The 19,721-nt window shown below is 39.9% G+C and overlaps 2 protein-coding genes and 1 long non-coding RNA gene across 4 annotated transcripts in view; 1 reads left to right on the forward strand and 2 right to left on the reverse strand.

The window, feature by feature from the left end:
- Nucleotides 1–657: 657 nt before the first annotated feature.
- On the reverse strand, nucleotides 658–18,970 carry LOC124976750 (uncharacterized). Its single transcript, XR_007107055.1, has 3 exons — nucleotides 18,833–18,970; nucleotides 14,399–14,459; nucleotides 658–1,430 (listed from the first exon to the last, which is right to left on the reverse strand). It is a non-coding gene; the product is annotated as an uncharacterized LOC124976750 (long non-coding RNA).
- Nucleotides 17,726–18,840, reverse strand: LOC124976749 (splicing factor, arginine/serine-rich 19-like). The gene is made up of 2 exons (XM_047539658.1): nucleotides 18,487–18,840; nucleotides 17,726–18,354 (listed from the first exon to the last, which is right to left on the reverse strand). The coding sequence occupies exons 1-2, from the start codon at nucleotides 18,588–18,590 to the stop codon at nucleotides 18,027–18,029; spliced, it is 432 nt and encodes a 143-aa protein (XP_047395614.1). The 5' UTR covers nucleotides 18,591–18,840; the 3' UTR covers nucleotides 17,726–18,026.
- Nucleotides 17,978–19,721, forward strand: part of Slc30a4 (solute carrier family 30 member 4) — a 32,276-nt gene continuing 30,532 nt past the window's right edge. The window contains exons 1-2 of one of the 2 annotated variants that reach the window (XR_007107054.1): nucleotides 17,978–18,353; nucleotides 18,486–18,979. Coding sequence is in view for 1 of the 2 variants with exons in the window: in XM_047539657.1 (XP_047395613.1) it covers nucleotides 18,589–18,979 (391 nt within the window). In the remaining variant the exon portion in view is untranslated. The remainder of the gene's footprint in view (nucleotides 18,354–18,485; nucleotides 18,980–19,721) is intronic. The other variant, XM_047539657.1, reaches the window with a different exon arrangement.

Below are 19,721 nucleotides of genomic sequence, written 5' to 3' on the forward strand. Positions count from 1 at the left end.
GATTTTTCACCACTCTGACCAAAAGACTGATAAGAACAATTTTAGAAAGGGAAATATTTATTTGGGGCTCTCAATTTGAGATCTTTATCCATAGACAGCCAACTCTACTGCTCTAGGCCTGAGGTGAGGCAGAACATCATAGCAGACCAGTGTGGAGAAGGAAAACAGCTCAGAACATGGAGATCAGGAAGCAGAGAGAGTGAGCTCTGCTCGCCAGGGACAAAATATAAACGCTGAAGTCACACACCTCCTCCAGCCACACTACCTGCCTTCAGCTACACCCAGTTAATCCCTGTCAGGGACTCAATCTACTGGTTGGGTTACAACTCTCATCATCTAATCATTTCACATCTGAACCTTCTTCCATTGTCCCACACATGAGCTTTTGGGGGATACCTAATATCTAAACCATCACATTGACTCAGTAGCCCCAGTACAAGGAAATTCCTCAGGCAAGATGACAGCATAGAAATTCTGGTGCTTCCTGTTTGGGGACAGACTTAAAACTTAGATTTTGTCTTGGGAAATTTTTATCTTTAACCCAGCTACCAAGAATGAAAAGTAAAAGATTTTTAAATGTAAACATATTTATTGATACTTAGTATATGACAGGCACTGTGTTACATGGTTAATCTCATTTAAAACATACCAGAACCCTAGAAGTGAATGTAACATAACATTATCCTCATTTTACAGATGGAGTAACTAAATTTCACAGAGGTTAGCAATTCTCTCATGGTCAGTCAGGTAATACATGACTGTACATATCATGATTCAAAGAAATGAATCTGCCTCATTTATCTTTTGATTTTCAATGTCTAGCATATGTGGAATGCATAAATGAGTGAATGAACTAATGAATACTTAGTAGTAATATTTGACTTAGTAGAAAGACTTGACCATCCTTGACCATCCAGCCTCAGAGGATATCACAACAATATTCTATACTAAGTTTAACTAATACTCCTATTTCTAAGATACAAATTTGTAAATCAAGGTTTGGTTTTATAGATACCTATAAAGCTTTAGTTTTAAAAGCTAGTGGATTTTTTTTTTCAAAATTCTTAAATGCTTGCAGGATCCCTAAAGTTAATTTACTGAAAACAAAAGCAAACAAAAATGTAGTAATTACTAGAGGTGCCAGTAGTAATTACTGCCTGATTCTTTCATCTGGGTATATTCACATGATGGTAGCAGAAGCATTCAAAATAATCTGTGTTAGTTTGGGTAGATAACAGATGCTGGTGGAGAAGATGTACTCTACCATCTCTAAGGTTTACCAAATAAATGCTTATTTATCTTTCACCATACTTTCCCACGTAGATCAGCAAGTTCTGGACACTGCTCCACATTCAGGGACCCAGGGTCCTTCTGTTGTATCAGTGTGCCTTCCTGTGGATCTTCAGCATTCTTTCCATTTACCAGGTGGACTGAAAAGAAAAGGAAGATTATTTATACTTCTCAATGGGCCAGGCCTCATTAAAAAAAAAAAAAAAAAAAAAAAAAAAAAAAGTGGCACATATCACATTGCTTGTTTCATTGGCAGAACTCAGCCAAAAGACTGTACTAACTGCAGGAAGAAGGTCCCAAGGAGGAGGAGAACATGGATATTAACAAGAATGAGCAGCCACATCCCTAAATGGGGGAGGGGGAATGTTAAAGACCAAAGAAAGAAGCCTACTATGACATCTAGAATACAGTATAGTTGTTTAAAACAGTCTGGATAATTATTGGTATAATAAAAATTAAATTACAAAGGAGAAGAAAATAATAGGTATAAATGAAGTAAAATTAGATTAAAATGTGTGTGTGTAATTAAAAGAACTAGAATTCTTTTTATATTTGCTTAACTCGATACTTTTTTTAGAATCTCTTTTGTAACCTTGGTAATTAAGTTATTGACTGTGAGGCTGGATATATTCATTTGTGTGATAGGGATGCTCATAATTTTCCCATGGGGTTATTATCAAGATCAAATGAGATAATCTATATGTGAAAAGAAAAAAAGAAGATAAATTGACCCCATAATTATGCTAAATCTGCCCAAATGTTGAGCTGAAATGGTGGTAACAGAAGTTCCTGTTCTGATTAGCAATTGCTGTGCAACTAACTACCCCAAAACAAATTTGTGGGTCATATATTTAAGCAGGGCTTGGCTTTATAATTCTGTTCCATGATGCGTTGGTGAAGGACAACTCGCATTCATCTGGCAGGTAAGGTGATATAGACAGTGCAAAACAGCTTCCCTCAGATTTCTTGGCTAGAAGACTAGGCTGAACAGTGACTTTTGAATAGAGCATCTACACCTGGCCTCTCTAGCACAGTAACTCAAGATATCTTGTCTTCTCTATGGTAATAGGGCTCCATGAGCCAGTGTCTTAGGGAACAGACCAGAGGTTGCACGGTCTTCCGTGACCTACCCTTGAAATTCACACAGCAAGAATTTTGCCCTATTCTGTTGGTCAAAGCAATCAAGAATGCACCCCAGATTAAAAAGGAAGAAGTATATAGATCCAACTCTCATGAAAAGAATGTCAAATTATTTCTTATAATCTTTTAAAATCTCTATAATCCTGTTGGAAGATCCTTTAATAAACACTGTATGGTCAGTGGGCCCTAGCTGTAGTTGGAACCTGTATAGAAGGAAGAAAGGGTACAAATGAACTGATGCTGCTGGGATCAAATCTGGGCTATAGGTAGTAAAAGGAAATATTTTTGCTACAAGTTCCTAGACTTGCCTGTGAATCCTAGTACACCATTCTGAAAACAAAACAATCAAAAGTGTCCTGCCAAGGAAATTTTTTTTGAAGGGGGATAGTAATGGCTTGCAAGGGATGGAAAGAGGAAGTAAGGCAGAGAGTGCATTTTTTTAACCCTAACTCTAACCCTTTGTATGCAGGAAGTAAGGCAGGGAGTCTCCATTTTCTAATTCTAACTAATCCTTTGTAGTCAGTGGAAATTAAGTGTGTTTTTGTTACTGGAGCTGATAAAATAGTAATCTTTATTTATTTGTATAGTGCTTATAATTTCAAAAAGCTTTCATATAGATTATCTCATTTGATCTTGATAATAACCCCATGGGAAAATTATGAGCATCCCTACCACACAAGTGAATATATCCAGCCTCACAATAACTTAATTACCAAGGTTACAAAAGAGATTCTAAAAAAGTATCAAGTTAATCAGGATCCTAAATCTACACACCTGTAATCCCAGTAACTCAAGAGGCTGAGGCTACAGGATCACAAGTTCAAGGTCAGTCTCAGCAACTTGGTGAGACCCTGTCTCAAAATTAAAAATAAAAACATCTGGGCTGGGGAGATAACTCAGCTGGTAGAGTGCTTGCTGCGCAAGCGCAAGGTCCTGAGTTCCATCCCCAGTACCGCCAAAAAATAAATAAATAAATAAAAATTAAAAAAAAAATAAAAACATCTGAGAATGTAGCTCAGTGGTAAAGTTCAAAACAAAGTCCAAAACTCCAAAGTTGGGACAAATATTATTACAATCATCAAATACTGAATTTGTGGATTTAAAGCCTCTCTACTTTTGATGAAATATGCTCAAACCAAGCAGAGAAAGGAAATCTAACAATAAAAAAAAGAAACATGAATCACTTTTGGCCAGCTTTGTGGTCACATTAAGTCACGAGAGCAGAGTGATTCCATTTACGAACTTCCTTTCTGCAACAATACCATGGGGCAGAGAACCATTTCCTTACTACAAGTTGGTGTAAGATCCTGACTCATACATAAGACAATAGAGGCAATACAGCTCCTTCATGGCTAAAAACAAAAGGAAATATTCAGAATAGTTTTAACTTTGAGCATACAGAACATTCCATATTTATACATTCAATGCATGCCTCTTAAAAATCAAGTAATATACAGAGGTGTAGAAAGTAAGTAAAGTCTTTCTCACCTCTCATCCCTAAACTTTGGTATATATCCTTCCAGTCTGGTGTACAAGTATACCTATTCACACACACACACCCATTGAAATAAATAGTATTTTCCTAACAATATCATTCCACAATTTGCTGTTCTTAAATATGACTGAGCAATCATTCATTGGTGAGACATGTATTTCATGACATTTCTTTTTTCTATATTCAATTTTTATAAGTAATATTTGCACATGTTTTAAAAATTAAGACTGTACAGCATATCTAAATGAAATACAAAAATCTTTTGTCACCCATCTCCACTACCTTCACCACTTCCACATTTATTACCCAGAAGTTTGTTGTGTTGTTTTATTTTGCATTGTACCCAGGGTCTTGCTCATGCGAGGCAAATACAAAAACACTGAGCTACATCTCTAGACCTATCCAGGTTTGATTTATTTGTACCACGAACTGAACCCAATGTCACTTAACCACTGAGTTACATCCCCAACCCATTTTATTTTTTATTTTCAGACAAGATGTCACTAAGTTGCTGAGGCTGGCTTTGAACTTGCCATCCTCCTGCCTCAGCCTTCTGAGCTGTTGGGATTACATATGGCCACTGTGCCTAGCCTACCTAGGTTATATTAATAGTTTCTGTTTCAAGTTCTACTGTTGATTACCATTAAATCTGTGTATATAACTTTTTCTTGCTTTCTCCTGCTTTAATTGTGAGTCATTTGTTGTGATAACACAACATGGTTGCTAAAAATAATATTTTAATTATACAAATATAGTTGTTTAGTGATAAATTGAATTTAGTTGCAGATGAACTCCTCCAGGAGATGGAATACTTCAATTCACATCAAGGCCCTGCTGCCAACCATGACTCTGAACACCACTTAAGCTCTCTGTGCCCTGGCTTATTATCTCTTCAAACAGAAATAACTCACAGATCTGAAAGTGGATCATATTAAATAATGCCTTTGAAAATGATTTGCAAACTATGGAGGTGGTTTTACTTCAACCATCTGTCATTCCAGGAGGCTGGTACTGGTCGAACAGGGCAAAGAGGTTGGGCCACTAGCTCAGGAATCCCCACAGGGCTCTACTGTTTCTCACGTTTCAGCCCCTAAGAGATCTGCTGGAATGGAGGGGTAAGTAGGAGCAGAAGCTGAACCAGCAGTAGGGTTCACAGGCTCTCTCATGAATCCCAAGAATGAGAGTTCCTAAAGCAAAAGCAGAAGTTGGAAGCAGGAAGAATGGATGCCTGCTTCCATTGGTAGCAGCAATAGAAGCACCACTCACTTGGCCTGCAGCAGGATGTAATTGCCTGGCGTGGGCCAGAGAATGTGATGAGAGAAGCCTATGTGTGGGTATCAGATATACCTAAGTTTTATGTGGCAGTTCCTAGAACAAGATCCTGGGACAGAAGATGAGCAGAAGGGGAGAGAGGAGTCCTTCTGGCTGCAGCTGGGAATGTAATGCCCCTGGATGGCCACCATAGTCCAGAGTGCAGGAGTCCTGTGGGAGGGCTCAGACCCAAGTCTCTGGGCCCTCTTTCCACTCCTGAATCTAGCTTTTATTCTGTTTAAAAAAAAATTCTAATTCCTAGACACCCAAGGAAAGTTTGCTCCCTAAGTAATCTAAACTACCTTGAGAACACAGTTGCTAGAGCGCTCTTATTAAGGGCAGACTTTTACAGTCCTGGAGTATATCCCCTTGCTGCTAGTCAGTCTGTCAGACTACAAACTTGTTGGTGGTGTCTTGGGCTGATTTTGTTTCCACTGTGCTGTGTGCTGGAAAATGTATAGTGCTATCTGACACATGTTTGGGGTGGGGAAGGAACAAATGTGAGGTACCCCTTGAGATCTGAAGATGAGAGAATAAGCCACCTCTCAGAGTTATACTACAAGAATTAAATATAAAAGAGGGAATCAGTCATTTGTTGGAGTGCACTAAGAAGCTATAAATGAAGAATTGAGGAATTGGGGGAGCACTCTAGAAGTATTCTTGGAGAGGGAGAACTGTACTTAAGTTGTAATTTAGTAAACAGAGATCAAATCAATTATTTTTGGTGAAAGATGAAAAATGATGAAATAGTGAAAGATGAAAATTTGGGAAAAATTGAATGGTTTTGTATGGTAAGTAGGTACTGTGCTTTGAATATGTTCAAAATTCAGGTGTTGCCAATGGGACAGTATTAAGAGGTGAGGCCTTTAAGAGACTAGACCATAACGGCTCCTCCTTCATGCATGGGAATAAAGCCTTTACAAAAGAGGTTCAGACAGTGTGCAGTCAGAACAGTCCTCATGGAATTAGTGCCCTTACAAAAGAGATCCCAGACATTTCCCTGGCCTCTTCTACCATGTGAAGAGGGTAGACAGCAAGAAGATGACCATGTATGAACCAGGAAGTGGGTCCTCACCAGTCACAGAATATGCCAACACCTTGATCTTGGATTTCCTAACCTCCAGAGCTGTCAGAAATAAATTTCTGTTGTTTGTAAGTCACCAAATCTATGATATTTTGAAGTTGCAACCAGCACTGCCCAAGACATTCATTTACTCTAGTATGGATCTCTTAAACATGGATATTTCCTTACATACCACAATATTCTGCTTTGTATTTATTAGTTTTTGTAAACTAGGTTAATGGGAGATGAATACATTCTTGGGGTATCAACAAAAATCACATATCTGACTCTGATGCTCAATGAACTTGCCAAGGTAAAGGCCACTTTATGAGGACTTTCCTAGTCAACAGGATTCCTCTATTTGAACATGTTTAAATGATTGACCAACAATAATCAGGTTCCTGTTCTCCTCACATATACAAGTCTACACACACTGTGTGTACAAGCACACACCAACACATGTACATTCAAAGCTAAGGGAGAAAATGAGGTAAACACATTCTAACAGCAAAACAGTCCATTTCTTTAAAAAGTATAGCTTGAATCTCTGTAGCAATCCTGGTAGACTATTTAGATAAGTGGGGGTGTTACTTAAAACAGAAAACACAGGTAACAGCTATGCTGGAAATTTTCAAAAATTGACTTTGAAAAAAGTAAATGAGAACAATAGAGAACTACGAAAGTACTTGTTGTTAGAAAGGGAATTAAAAGTCACAAGGTACCAAAAAGAGAGTATTTCCTGCCAGGGCAAAATTCTGCTAGTTTCACCTATTTCTCACTTTTTAGTGTATAAGAATCTCTGTAATCTTTCTCCATGATACCCATGGGCCCAGGGCAACGTCTTCATAGGAAGTCTTTCCCCTTCTCTCCTTTGATTTCCATCTTCCCTGTCGTACTCCCCTCCCCACTAACTCCCTCATGTCTTATTTTCAAAAACTGGGAACATATTTCTTTGGCCTCAAGCATGTTCAGCACAATGTTTTGAATAAAGACTCTTTAGGAATACTGGATGGATGGATGGAAGGATGAATGGATGATGATTGGTTTATATGCAAGGATAACACCTGCGGGTTTTTTTTTTTTTTTTTTTTTGAAGTCCAACAAGATATTGAGAGACCATTGGCCAAAATGGGTAACCAGTTATAGCAACTGACTGCTTATCCAGATTATGAAAGAAAATATGACATGCATATGCTCCCCACCACCAAGCCTAAGAAAGGAGGAAAATGTCAACGGACAAGTGGAAAGACAATGGGCACTTGATTCAGACGAACTTGTAAATCTTGATGCAAATATTTTCTAATTGCATGACTTGAAACAAATTTTTTTTAATTTTATTTGTCCCATGTACAAAATTTCAATAATAGTGTCTATTCTGTGGATTTTTATAAGGTTTAACTTACATAATGTATGCAAGGTTCTTAGCATAGTGAGTGCAAATTATTACGTGACAATTTTTACAGTTATTTTTAAAACTATCTAAAGGAAACCTGGGAAGTTACAGTTCACTTATGAAATAAGTATGCTAACCATTTAAATAAAATTAATATCAGAGAGGAATAATATCTTCTTAAAAAATATAGAAATATGTTGTTTCTGTTTACCAGCTATAATTGTAAAATTTTTTAATATATCGTTTAAAGAAAATTTTAAAAGAAAAAGAGAATTTTTTAAATATCACTTAAAATAACAAAAAAACCAACTGTTTTTTAACTATCACTTAAAAAAACAAAATAAACCAACTGTTTATTTCTCTGGTTGTACATGATGTAGTCACACCATTTGTGTAATCATACATGTACATAGAGTAATGATGTCTGTCTCATTCCACCATCTTTCCCCTCCCCTCATCTCCCTCTGCACAATCCAAAGTTCCTCCATTCTTCCTTTACTGCCGCCCCCGCCATGATATTGTTAAGGGGTAAATTCAACAAATTAAATTAATTTTTAAGAAGTAAAGAGTATGTAAATAAAGATGTGCTTAACATTATTCTCCTATAGATATTAAGAAAGCCTTTGGCAGGTTTCCGAAGGAGAGGCTGACAATTAAAAAGCTGCATGAGATTAGGGTGTTTTGTGAGGCAATAAGGAACTAGCTCAGAAGCAAAAACAATGGGTGGTGTCTACTGATTATAGTGGTGCCAGAGTTCTAGAGGACACAAGTGACTGCTCTTTGGAAGGCAGCAGACGTATAAGAGTAAGGTAGTCACATTTCTATTTCTGCATTTCTGAGTGGAAACAGTGCAGTTCTCATCAGGAAGGTGGAGTCCTATGCACTGAGGAATCTGAGCAATTTGTACTTAGTCATCAAGAAACCATGAATTTGGGCATCCATGACAGGAAGTGTAAGAAAGGGGACTAATATCAGTGCAGTAGTGTCTGACCAAGTCATGTGTCAGGCATATCACCTCATTTAAATCACCATAACCTAATGACATTGGTCATTACCTCCATTTTACATAGAAAGAAACTGAGACTTGAAGAGATCTTATAATTCACCCTCATTCATTGTGCTAGTAAGGTAAGAGACTGTCATGAGCAACAATGCCCCAGCCAATAGGCTGAGACCTGCTGGGTGCTTCTTGAGCACCTGCCATGTGCTAAACACACTGCCAGATGTAGGAGATAGAGTGGCAAGCAAAGATGAAAAGTCCCCTACCCCCATGGAGCTTAGAGACCAACCAGGGAGTTAGAGGCAGCCATTAGTCAAACAATGCCACTAATGAAGATAAAATTAAAAGTGAGACATGAGTGCATGTAACCAAGGGACTCAGTTAGACATGGGGTATGAAGAATGCCATGGGGGAAGAGAGGCTCTAGAATGTACCTAGAATTAAACAGATAATGTAAAGAGGAGCATTCCAAATAAATAAGCTGCACATGAAGAAGGCTACAGTAAGGGTCCCAAGTTTAGTGTGTCTAAAACTCACAGGGCAGAGGGCAATGCCTGAGGAGGAGTGGAGAGCAGGGGAGGAGGGAGACACAACCTTCTCCATTTTGAAAGGTCCAACATATTTAACAGGAGGCACTCAGAGCTCAGGCATTCTGGTGGGTTGTGGGACCCCATCTACTATACCACCCAAGTGACATTGGCAGTCTAAACACTGCTGCCTTCATAGTATTTTGGGAAGTTTGAGTTAATGGAACCAAATAAAAAGCCTGAAACTTCAGAGGTCTGTGTAGGAAAGGGCTCACTGACACAGGTGTAAATGATCTGGAGAAGAGAGTAGCAGTAAGATTTCTACTGACACTTCTAAATAGTGACAAGTCTCAATCAGAGTCAGCAAACTATACTGGAGCCAAATCCAGCCTCTGCCTGTTTTATACACCCTGAAAACTATGAATGGTTTTTATGTTTTTAAATGGTTGGGGAAAATTAGAAAGCAAAAAATAGTTTATGAAAAAAGTGAAAATTACATGAAATTTACTTTAGTTTCTATGAAGAAGGTTTTATTTGGAACTAAGGGTTCCCCATCAGTTTACTATCTCTAATGGCTGCTTTCATAGTACAATGGCAGAGAAACTATCAACAACAGAGGGTACTGTCACAAAACCGAAATTATTCATTATCTGTCATCATTTTACAGAAAAAGTTTGCCAATCCTTAGATAATCAGAAGAGCCTAGAGATCTGACTGTGTGATCCAACAGCTGACAAATGAGCTTTCGTGGGAACCAGTGCCAAGTAATGCACTTTGGGGCAAAAATATCTGAACTATTTATAAATTGAAGATAGAACTGTGAGCTTCGAGGTCAAAATTCAGGACTAAACATGACTGCAGGACTAAAGGCCATTAAAGTAGTATTAAGTGAATTTGCTAACCTAGATTATAATAACTGGAGTACAATGGATGGGGATGGTTATCTGCAGACGTCATCTAATGGGGTATTGGAAGTAATTTTCTGGGAAGACTAGACAAAGTCAACTGAGAATAAAGGCTACATTATTTTCTACTTTCACTTTTAAAATTACATATAGATTGTCAGGCAATGGAAAGCACCTAAAGTCCCAGCTATTGGGGAGGCTGAAGTAGGAAGTTCTCTTCAATCCAGGAGTTCAAGGGCAGCCTGGGGAACATAGTGAGAACCCATCTCAAAAAAAAAAATCACATGTAGATAACAATAGTATACATTTAGTCTAGGAAAAATTTCATAATAAAATTTAGAATTTGTGATGTATATACAGAGTCACTGAGGGGTAAAATGTCATCAAGTTTTCCCTTATTCTCTATAGCTTCAGTGATAGTTTTAATGACTGACAGAGTATTGTGTACAAGCTCCATTCAGGTCTTTCCAAAAGGTCAGCTTTGTTTAATACTTATAAATTAACAAGTTATATTCCTTTCATCAGTTTTAGTTCACTTCAGTATTCATGGCTTACTTGTTGTCGTGACCAAGACAATCACAGTTCCTTTATCCTATTCCAATCTTAATTACTTATACCTATAACACTCAAGTCACACATCATACTTTACACAATGACACAGAGGTGATAGAATGGCTAAGAAAGGGTTAACAGTGATCACAGGGTTTCCAGAGGCTGCACTCAGTACAAAGGCAGAAAGCAGATATAAATGCAAAAGTGTCACTGCAAGTGATCAGATGAGATTATGAACCAGACTTGAAGAACCTGTTCAGAGCACAGAGCAGTTCAGGGTTAGAACTTGTTCTAAGCAAGGGTCCAGATAGCAGACAGTTTCAAAGTGGGCCACATCGAGCAGGGAAATTGAGCTGAACTGAAGAACAGAGTTTGGTGTTTGTTACAGATTCACCAGATGGTCTGTAAAAGGACAGGTTCATGTGTGTTGCTGTACCACCATCTTGGGTATCTCTTTTTACATTTCAGATGAGGGGTTGCATGATTTAGAGGTCTAGCGTATCTGAAAGTTATACTAGCCTCAGTTTCCCTGATGTGGTTTTGATATGCCCTTGAATTCATGAGCTTCTGATTTAAGTTCACAGGAGGTCATTTATTAGTAGTACAATTATTTATCAGTTTGTGCTTTATGATTGTGCCTTGAAACTGAAGGTTATTCTTTTTGATAAACTCTATTTGTCAAACATCTGTTGGTTATCTATCGCCCAGACACTTTATCAATTCATTCTCCTTAGTACTTACAGTGAAATTCTAGGCAAACTGCAGCTTTATAAAATGGAGAACTCAGGGCTACTCAAGCTTGAAAGTTGCTGCTCTATACAACATGGACTGACTCAGAGCAGGGCACAGCTTGCTCTCCACATGTATGTGAGGCATTAAAATAATATTGTTTGAAGAAAAGAAGAGAGGAAGGGAGAAGGAGAGAAGGAAGGGAGGAGGAAAGGAGAAGGAAAGATGGAATGAGGGAGGGAAGACAGGGAGGGAAGAGAGGGACTGAGCAGAATCCACAGGTGTTGGGGTTAAGACTTTAAGGTTGAACAGGAACTGGCCAGATGCAGAGGGCGATGCTGAGTGTTCCTACAGGGAAATGGCACAATTGGAATGTCCTTTAAAACTCCTGGTCACCTTTGTTCTAGCTCTAAGGTAATTTGGCTTCGCATATCACTTGTTCCTTGAAGGCAGCTTCCAGGGCAACAGGAAAATTATATCCCCCAGGACAAATAAGATACCAGCTATAATAGCAGTTTACTGTTTAGTGTGAATTGGTTTTCCCAGTCTGTCCACAAGTGCTGATAACATTCCTGCAAAGATGCAGAACTGACCAGGAACCTTGATGGCTCTATCAGGACCCATGTGCCATGCGCATGCTACCTGAGCAGGGCTGGCCTCTTTCTTAGACACCTCTAATCTCTTCCATTTCGATGTAACAATTCATGTCCTGAGGACATCCAGCCCAGTGCTACAGGGTTCAAAAGGAACAAGTTGTCTTTCCCAGGTAAATTTTCTCCCCACCCAGCAAAAACTCAGCCAATGTCAGGGTTCCAGAATCTATTCTTATTGCCAGGTAAACTCATCTCAGTAAACTGAAAATCACAAGTCCCAGGAAACCCTGTCAGCCCCAAGCAAACCTGGTTGGCCACCTGCCAGATAGGTTCCATTGTATAGACAATGGACCTCTTATCCTACTGTTCCCCAGGCCTCACCTTGGCCTGCTCCAGAGTTTCTGCTGCCTCAAGCCTACTACTCAGAATATTCAGAGCTGCTTCTTCTGAGTGAAGGGAAGGGACACCATGGGTTGGGTAGGTCACTGGGGACAGGATTAAGATTAGAGGAAAGCATTAGACTTAAGGAAGTATTCCCAAGGAACCTCAGCTGTTGGATCTTAACTCTACCTTCCATCTTTAATCTGGTGTCTGCATGTGTTTCTGTGCATACAACAAGGATTACACAGTACCTGGTACGAGGAAAAATTTTCAGTATTTTCACTGAATAGAGATAGGGAAAACTACTAAAGGAAAGGCTGCCATAAACCCTATTTGTAAGTGAGCAGATTGTAAATTGGTAAACTATAAATAACAGAGGAAAACAAAACTTTGTTTTGTTTAAAATGGTTGTAATAATTACAGGAATTTATATCTAATTACCACCTGGCAAAGTGATTATGAGGCATTACTGTGTATTGTAAATCATACATTAAGATCTCTGTGATTAAGGTAGTAAATTCTGCTCAGTCATGTGTGCACCTGTAGTCATCTTAAAACCATTAAAGGTAACTTAGGTTAGGTTTCAGCTTAGGTTACTTTTGTTTTTGCTTTAGGGAACACAGGCAGCTGCTGAACTTGTTACATTTGATTCTGAGAGGATCAACATAAAGATACTTGTTTGAAAAAAATCAATGCCACCTTTATTTATAAAAGGATTCTGGGAAAATCTCAAAGCACTTTGCAGATTTTAATCTAATTAATCCTTACAAAAACCTCATGAGTGAGTTAACACAATGACCTTCATTGTTTAAAACCACCAGTTGTTAGAAGCCACAAAAGAGTCACTTTGTCTGCAGTTGCTTCTTTGTCTAATCTTAATTCACAAATGATATAATGTTCTTTGAAATAGATCAGGTATAAATATAAACTACTAACAAATTCATAATTACCAATCATTATGACACGCATTGATCTCACCACAAAAAAATTGTTAGAAATGACCTTTACATACCAACTTTTTTTTTTTAAAAGAAGCTTTTATGTTAGAAAGAAATTTAAAGTTATGAATGAGTGTTCTTAGGTCAAAATATTTCATATATTAATCTATGAGCATTTGCAGTACTTCTGCTAAGAGTATGATATTAGGTGCTATGGATACAAAAACAACTTAGAATAGAAATGAGGTACTGGTAACAGTAATATGTGGTGACCATCTAAAGGAGTCAGAATGTGTCATTAATAAACCAAGGACTGAGGTTCACAGTCTTAAGTGGAGGATTCTTGACAGCTAGCATCGCCCTAAACCTTCCCTGCTTTGTAGTTTAGTTCAGGTGGCATGATCTCTAATAACTCTTCTATAATAAAGTTGGCAAGGAATGCATTCACATAAAAAATCTTATTTGATTATTACAGTGTCCCTGTGAAATAGGTAGGACAAATATAATTTTCCACTTTTACAAACAAGAAAATGAGCTCAGTAATATTATGTTGCTATAGATCATAGCAAATGGATGACAAAATCAGAAGCTTCCAGGTTCTCCAAGTTCTTGTGTGATGCTTTTATCTATAGCAAAGCAGTCCAAACTCTGTCTTCCATCCTCATCTTCAAGCTCCCCAGCCCAGCCACCACCTCCAGACTCCAGGGGTTTTTGTTTACTCCCTAAGCTCCCATCACCTCTGGGACCTCTGTTCCATCTAATTTCAGCCAGACTTGGTTAGAAAAAATCATAGGAATGTTTACTTTTAAAACTAAGGTGGGAAAATGCAAAAGTATGAAAGCAATGAACTTTATTGAGAGTTTTGGCTTACATATTGGTTTGCTTGACAAGTTTGAAGGGCCCTTGGGCCAAGTACTCTCTCCTTTGTCTCCTACCTGTCTTGGACAGGGGCTTTCTGTCCTTGGGCATTTTTTTTTTTTTTAATCTTTTCCGGGGCTCTGCTGGCTCCTCACTTGAAGGATGGGTTAAACTGAAACTCCAGCCATTCCGTTAACAGTAAGTAACCCACAGATACACTCACCATAGTTTGGTATCACATCACTAACCCTTGTTCATACATGTCCAGCAGTTTCCATCCCCTCCTGGAAAAGATAGGAAGACATAGTCCAAAACATCCTATGGATCCTCCTAAAGGCACATACTTCAATAGAGAAAGACATTCTCGGGCTACAGAACATGCAGCATTTGAATTTGTCAACCAAGAGGCACCTTTTCCCATATTTCAATTTAAAAATTTTTTTCTTTTACTTTTTTTCACTCATTTATAAGGAGGGTTTCATAGAATGACACTGAGGTCTCCAATTGCTGGCAAATTCTTCATATACAAAACAGGGATTTCTCCTAGTATGCTTGTTTGCTTTCAGAAATCTAGATGATTTTTTGCATTTATGTGCAAAAAAGAAAGAGAAGGAAACAGTGTAGAAAAGTATTTAGAGCTCGAACTCTAAAACTAAACTCATTTGGAATTGAGTTCCTGCTCTGTCCTCCCTGAGACTATCTTCATCTATGTAACAGTAATAGCCTGCGTTGACTGAGTACTTACTTTGTGCTAGGAACTGTGTCCTACTCACATGCTTTACATGTGTAATCTTACTCAGTCTTTTCCACTATAAAATGGATACTATTATCATTCCCATTTGAGACTTAAAAAAAAAAAAATGAAGCACAAAGAGATTTGTTTGCCAGAGATCATATGACAGTGAAGGGTGAAGCCAGAATTCAAACACAAGCAGTCTGACTCCAAGAACTTCAAGTGCTAACTTCTTCCTAGAGATGTTGTAAGAACTAAATGAGCTCACATAAGTCAGGTTCCCTGCATGGTGCCTGGTACATAAACAAGCCTTAAGTAAATGTTAGCTGTGGTATTGTGTTTAGTGTTGCCTGCTTTTTAACAAGAGATATCTGGGCCAGAAAATGGATTTTGACATAGAATATTTTATGTCTATCCCAGTTAACTGCCCCAAGGTATATCTTTCAACTGCACTCAGAGGCCTCTATTACTTAAGCAATCTGAAGATTATGGGTCACCTGGTTAAGAGATGCACTAAATGGTTGGTCAATTTTTTTATCTTCCATGCAAAAAGTTCTTCAAACTGTGAAGAAGTATGGAGTCTCCCATAAAAATGCATACTGAGTAATAGCTAGCTGAATTGCAGTCAGTACTGAAATTACATGTGGGTCATGTTTCAGAAATTCATTTGTCTATTGTTACAAACTCTAAATATATAGAAATAAGGTTGCAAATGGTGGTTACCTTCCAAGTCTATTCACAGGAGTCTGTTTAGCCTATTTTAAAGCTCAAGGATAAAAATCATGTCATTAGTCTCAGGGTGGGACTAGAAACAAGAGCCCATGTAATTAAATAATAAGTGTCTTTTCTAGTGCAGAGGAAGATTGATATATAGTGTATTAGTTATCTACTTCTGTATATCAAATTACTACAGAACTTATCATTTTAAAACAATAAACATTTTATTATATCAGGCAGTTTCTTTGGGTCATCTGAGAGTAGTGTAATCGGGTGGTTCTGGCCTAGGATCTCACATGAGGTTTCAGTCAACATTGCCCAGGGTGAATCAAGTTTTCTGAAAACCTTGCTGGGGCTGAAGGGTCCACCTCCAATATGGTTCACTCATATGGCTCTTGGTAGGAGGCCTCAGCTCCCCCTTACCTGGGCCTTTTCATGGTACTGTTTGAGTTCCTTAAGACATGGTAGCCAGTTCTTCCAGTTTAAGTGATCCAAGAATGAGAAGAAGGAGGCAGTTGCAATGTCTTTTATGACCTAGTCTTGTAAGTCTCGGTCACTTTTGCCATATTCTATTCATTATAAGTCATATACTATTATTAAGTGAAGCACAAAAACAAGATGAAAGGAATTAAGCTTTGTTTGTTGAGGCGTAGAGCTATCACAGAATTTGTGGATCACCACATAGAGTTTTGTTGTCCTCCCAGCCCTCTCTCCAGTTCCCAGTGGACAAAATAGTAAAAACACAGTGGGATGTAGAACTGCAGCCCTCCTCAATAAACTCACTAAATACACAAAACAACTCATGCTCTTGCCTCAACTTTTCTTGAAATCGTCCATCCCCTTAAATGAAATCTCATTTGAAGAAGTTATACTGAAAAGAATATGACAACACTCCCGAAATCTTTACTTTATTCATCTCTATTTCAGACAGTAAAAACAAAGTGAAATTCTTTTTAAAAATCCTATTCCCAAAATTGGGTGGATTAAGATATTTGGGGCTAGGAAAGCATCCCCAAAAAGTTCTCCCCCTTCAGCTGATTAAGACCAGAGTGTCCTGGTTAGTGAAATTTCTGGCAATACTCTTTCCTTCCTGATTTTGGAATCATGGAGTGTCTGTCCAGGTTTCATAACTTAAGTCCATAATCATAGCTCTGTGGGAATGTACTGAGCATTCAAAAAGTGAGAGATTGCTCTGGAGTTTAGAAGCAGTTGGTGCTCATGCTCTTGAGCCACACAAGAATCTAAGGTGTCACCTGACTGACCCTTCAGAGGAAAATGTTTCATGTGACTTTATTTTTTCTGACTTGTAATTTGGAAAGACACATAGACAATCGTAAAAACACAACATTCATAAACACAGGAGTTGGTCTTACAATTCCACTCCAAGTAGAAGCTAGAGACTTGACCTATAAAATAAATTCTCCTGGCAGTGTTTTAAACTTGAGTCTTAGGTCCACTTGAGAATATGATTAAAGCTAAGGAAAAGCAGGGCACAGGTAGCACGTGCCTGTAATCCTAGCAGCTCTGGAGGCAGAGAAAGGACGATCAGAGTTCAAAGCCAGGCTTACCAATTTAGCCAGGCCCTAAGCAACTCAGCAAGAACCTGTCTCCAGATAAAATATTAAAAGGGCTGGAGGTGTGGCTCAGTGGTTAAGCACCGCTAGCTTCAATCCCCAGTGCCCTCCCTAAAAAAAAACCCTAAGGAAAATACACTCAAAAAATTTAGCTTTTAAAGATCTACTGAACCCCCTAGAATCCACACAGAAAACCTAGATTATGAATCTTCAAGACTTTGTGGGGGAAAGAGGAGATCACTGTCTTTCCATTTTACCCTTAAAAGTTAGGTTTAAATCAGAAACTACTACTCAGAATGTATTATTTTATTCGTTAAACAGAACCAAAAGCCAAACAGCTACTAGATTTTCTGGGTTTGGGTTTTGTACATATTGTAATATCTGAATGGCAAAAGGAACGTGGCAGAGATTACACAAGAGAACAACACATATTTGTTGAAAAAAAAAAAATAGTAAACATAGGGCAGGGCACAGAACTGTTGACCATATAGGCTTGCCTAGTTGACCTGGTTGTGCAGCAAATTTTGTCAATTTGCCAGAAAGGGAGCAACTCGAGGAGAGGAAAGCTGCTTGGCTTCCCACCCAATAAGAGAGCACTAAATTCGTTTTCCGGGGAGCATCCACGACAAGATCGGAGCAGAGACTCCTGAGATATATTTTAGGTAGGAACGCCCAGCTCCGGGCAGGATCTTTCGAACCCACCCTCTTGGCCTGCGGACCCCAGCGCCGTGCGCACAAGCCTCCGGGATAGGTGGAAGGGCGGCCAGAGCGCGGTCTCTCAGGGAACGGCCGCCGGGGCTCAGGCAGCGCAAAGGACCAGGAGCCTGTCAGCGCGAGCCGCTAGGCGCAGGGGCCACGGCGCGCGCCGGTCCCGCCCCGCCCCCGCGGGCGCCCAGCGCTGCACGGCGGGCCTGCGTGTCCTCGCGCCGACCCCTCCCTCGCGCGCCTCTCCCGGCGCACGCGCGCGGCCTCGCGCAGGGCGGAGAGAGGCGGCGGCCGCGGCGCCGGGCCCCGAGCCTGTCGGACCCGGGAGCTGGTCTCGAGCGGCTGGCGCGGCAGGCGCGAGCACGGCCCCGCTCGGAACCGCGCGAGCCGGCCCCGCGGAGCCGGCCGGGGGCGGGGAGATGAGCAGCGGCCCCGCGGCGGCGCCCCAGGTAGGTGCGCCGCCCCCTCGTGGATCCCCGGCCGCGCCTGGGGACCGGCCCTGCGCCCCGCCGTCCGCGGCTTGGGAACTTGTGGGCAGTGTTGGGGCGCCTTTAATTGGTAACGTGTTTCGTTTTCCACAGGATGGGGAGGTACGCGCGGCACTGCCCTCGGGAACCGGCGCGCCCGTGAAGTAGGGGCTGCCGGCCGGCCGCCTGCACCCAGCCGTTCCGCTCAGCCTCTGCCATGGCCGGCTCCGGCGCGTGGAAGCGCCTCAAATCTCTGCTGAGGAAGGACGACGCGCCGCTGTTCTTAAATGACACCAGCGCCTTTGACTTCTCGGACGAGGTGGGCGACCAGGGGCTTTCTCGGTTTAATAAACTTCGCGTGGTGGTGGCCGACGATGACTCCGAAGCCCCAGAAAGGCCTATCAATGGGGCGCACCCGGCCCTCCAGGCCGACGATGATTCCTTATTGGACCAGGACTTACCTTTGACCAACAGTCAGCTGAGTTTGAAGGTGGACCCCTGTGACAACTGCAGCAAACGGAGAGAGTTACTGAAGCAGAGAAAGGTGAAAATCAGGTTGACCATTGCCGCCGTCCTTTACTTGCTTTTCATGATTGGAGAACTTGTAGGTGAGTTGTGTTGCCAACTCACTTTCTGTTTACTTTGCCTCGAGAGTCTTTATCAGGCTGTAGGTGGTTACACATGATCTGAGGTTTAAACTTTCTTTTCAGGAAGTTTCCTATGTATCAAGATACTGATCTTATGATGTGAAAAGGCGGCAGGATTCCAAAGGGCAGTTCAGCCTTAAGTAGAACATAAACCTCCCAAATTAACTGTGCCTTTATCTTCCAGTTCTTCAGACACCATGCCATTTACTGTAAAGTTGACATTATCTTCATTGTATATCGTGTAACTTCCTCTTTTAAAAAAAAAAAAAAGTCATGATAAAACACCAGGTTAATTTTTGCAGCGTTAAAAGTAGCAAATGAATCATAAAATGTTTAAGATCATAGAATTTTACAGTGTTAAGGGACGTTCTTGAACACCTGCTGTAGCTTTTTAATCACACATACAAATTCTGAAAGCCTAGAGTGATTGAATAAATTGTGAGGCTCCTTTGGTAGCTAATTGCAAGAGCTGTATCCACAATCCCAGACTTTTGATTTTTTTTTTCTTCACATTTGACTTACTCAGTCTTTTTATACCATTTCTTTTTTAATTTATAGCCAATGGATTTGTAAAATTCAGTATTACCAACTAACTTGAAAGTTTTTCATTATAAGGATACTCTGAAATGAACCAGAGTGCTCCACCAATTCTATGAACTTGATTTTCTTCTTCATTTGTTTAATTACTGCAAATAATACATTT

The sequence above is a fragment of the Sciurus carolinensis genome, chromosome 2 (assembly GCF_902686445.1).
Source record: "Sciurus carolinensis chromosome 2, mSciCar1.2, whole genome shotgun sequence".
Lineage (NCBI taxonomy): Eukaryota > Metazoa > Chordata > Mammalia > Rodentia > Sciuridae > Sciurus > Sciurus carolinensis.

What these genes read in the sequence shown, in the direction of transcription:
- LOC124976749 (XM_047539658.1), bottom strand. Translation starts at nt 18,590, where the DNA reads ATGGCAGAGGCTGAGCGGAACGGCTGGGTGCAGGCGGCCGGCCGGCAG. An exon ending in TGCCGCGCGTACCTCCCCAT is followed by an intron (nt 18,355 to 18,486) that starts CCTGTGGAAAAC and finishes GCGGCGCACCTA; the next exon opens with CCTGGGGCGCCGCCGCGGGG.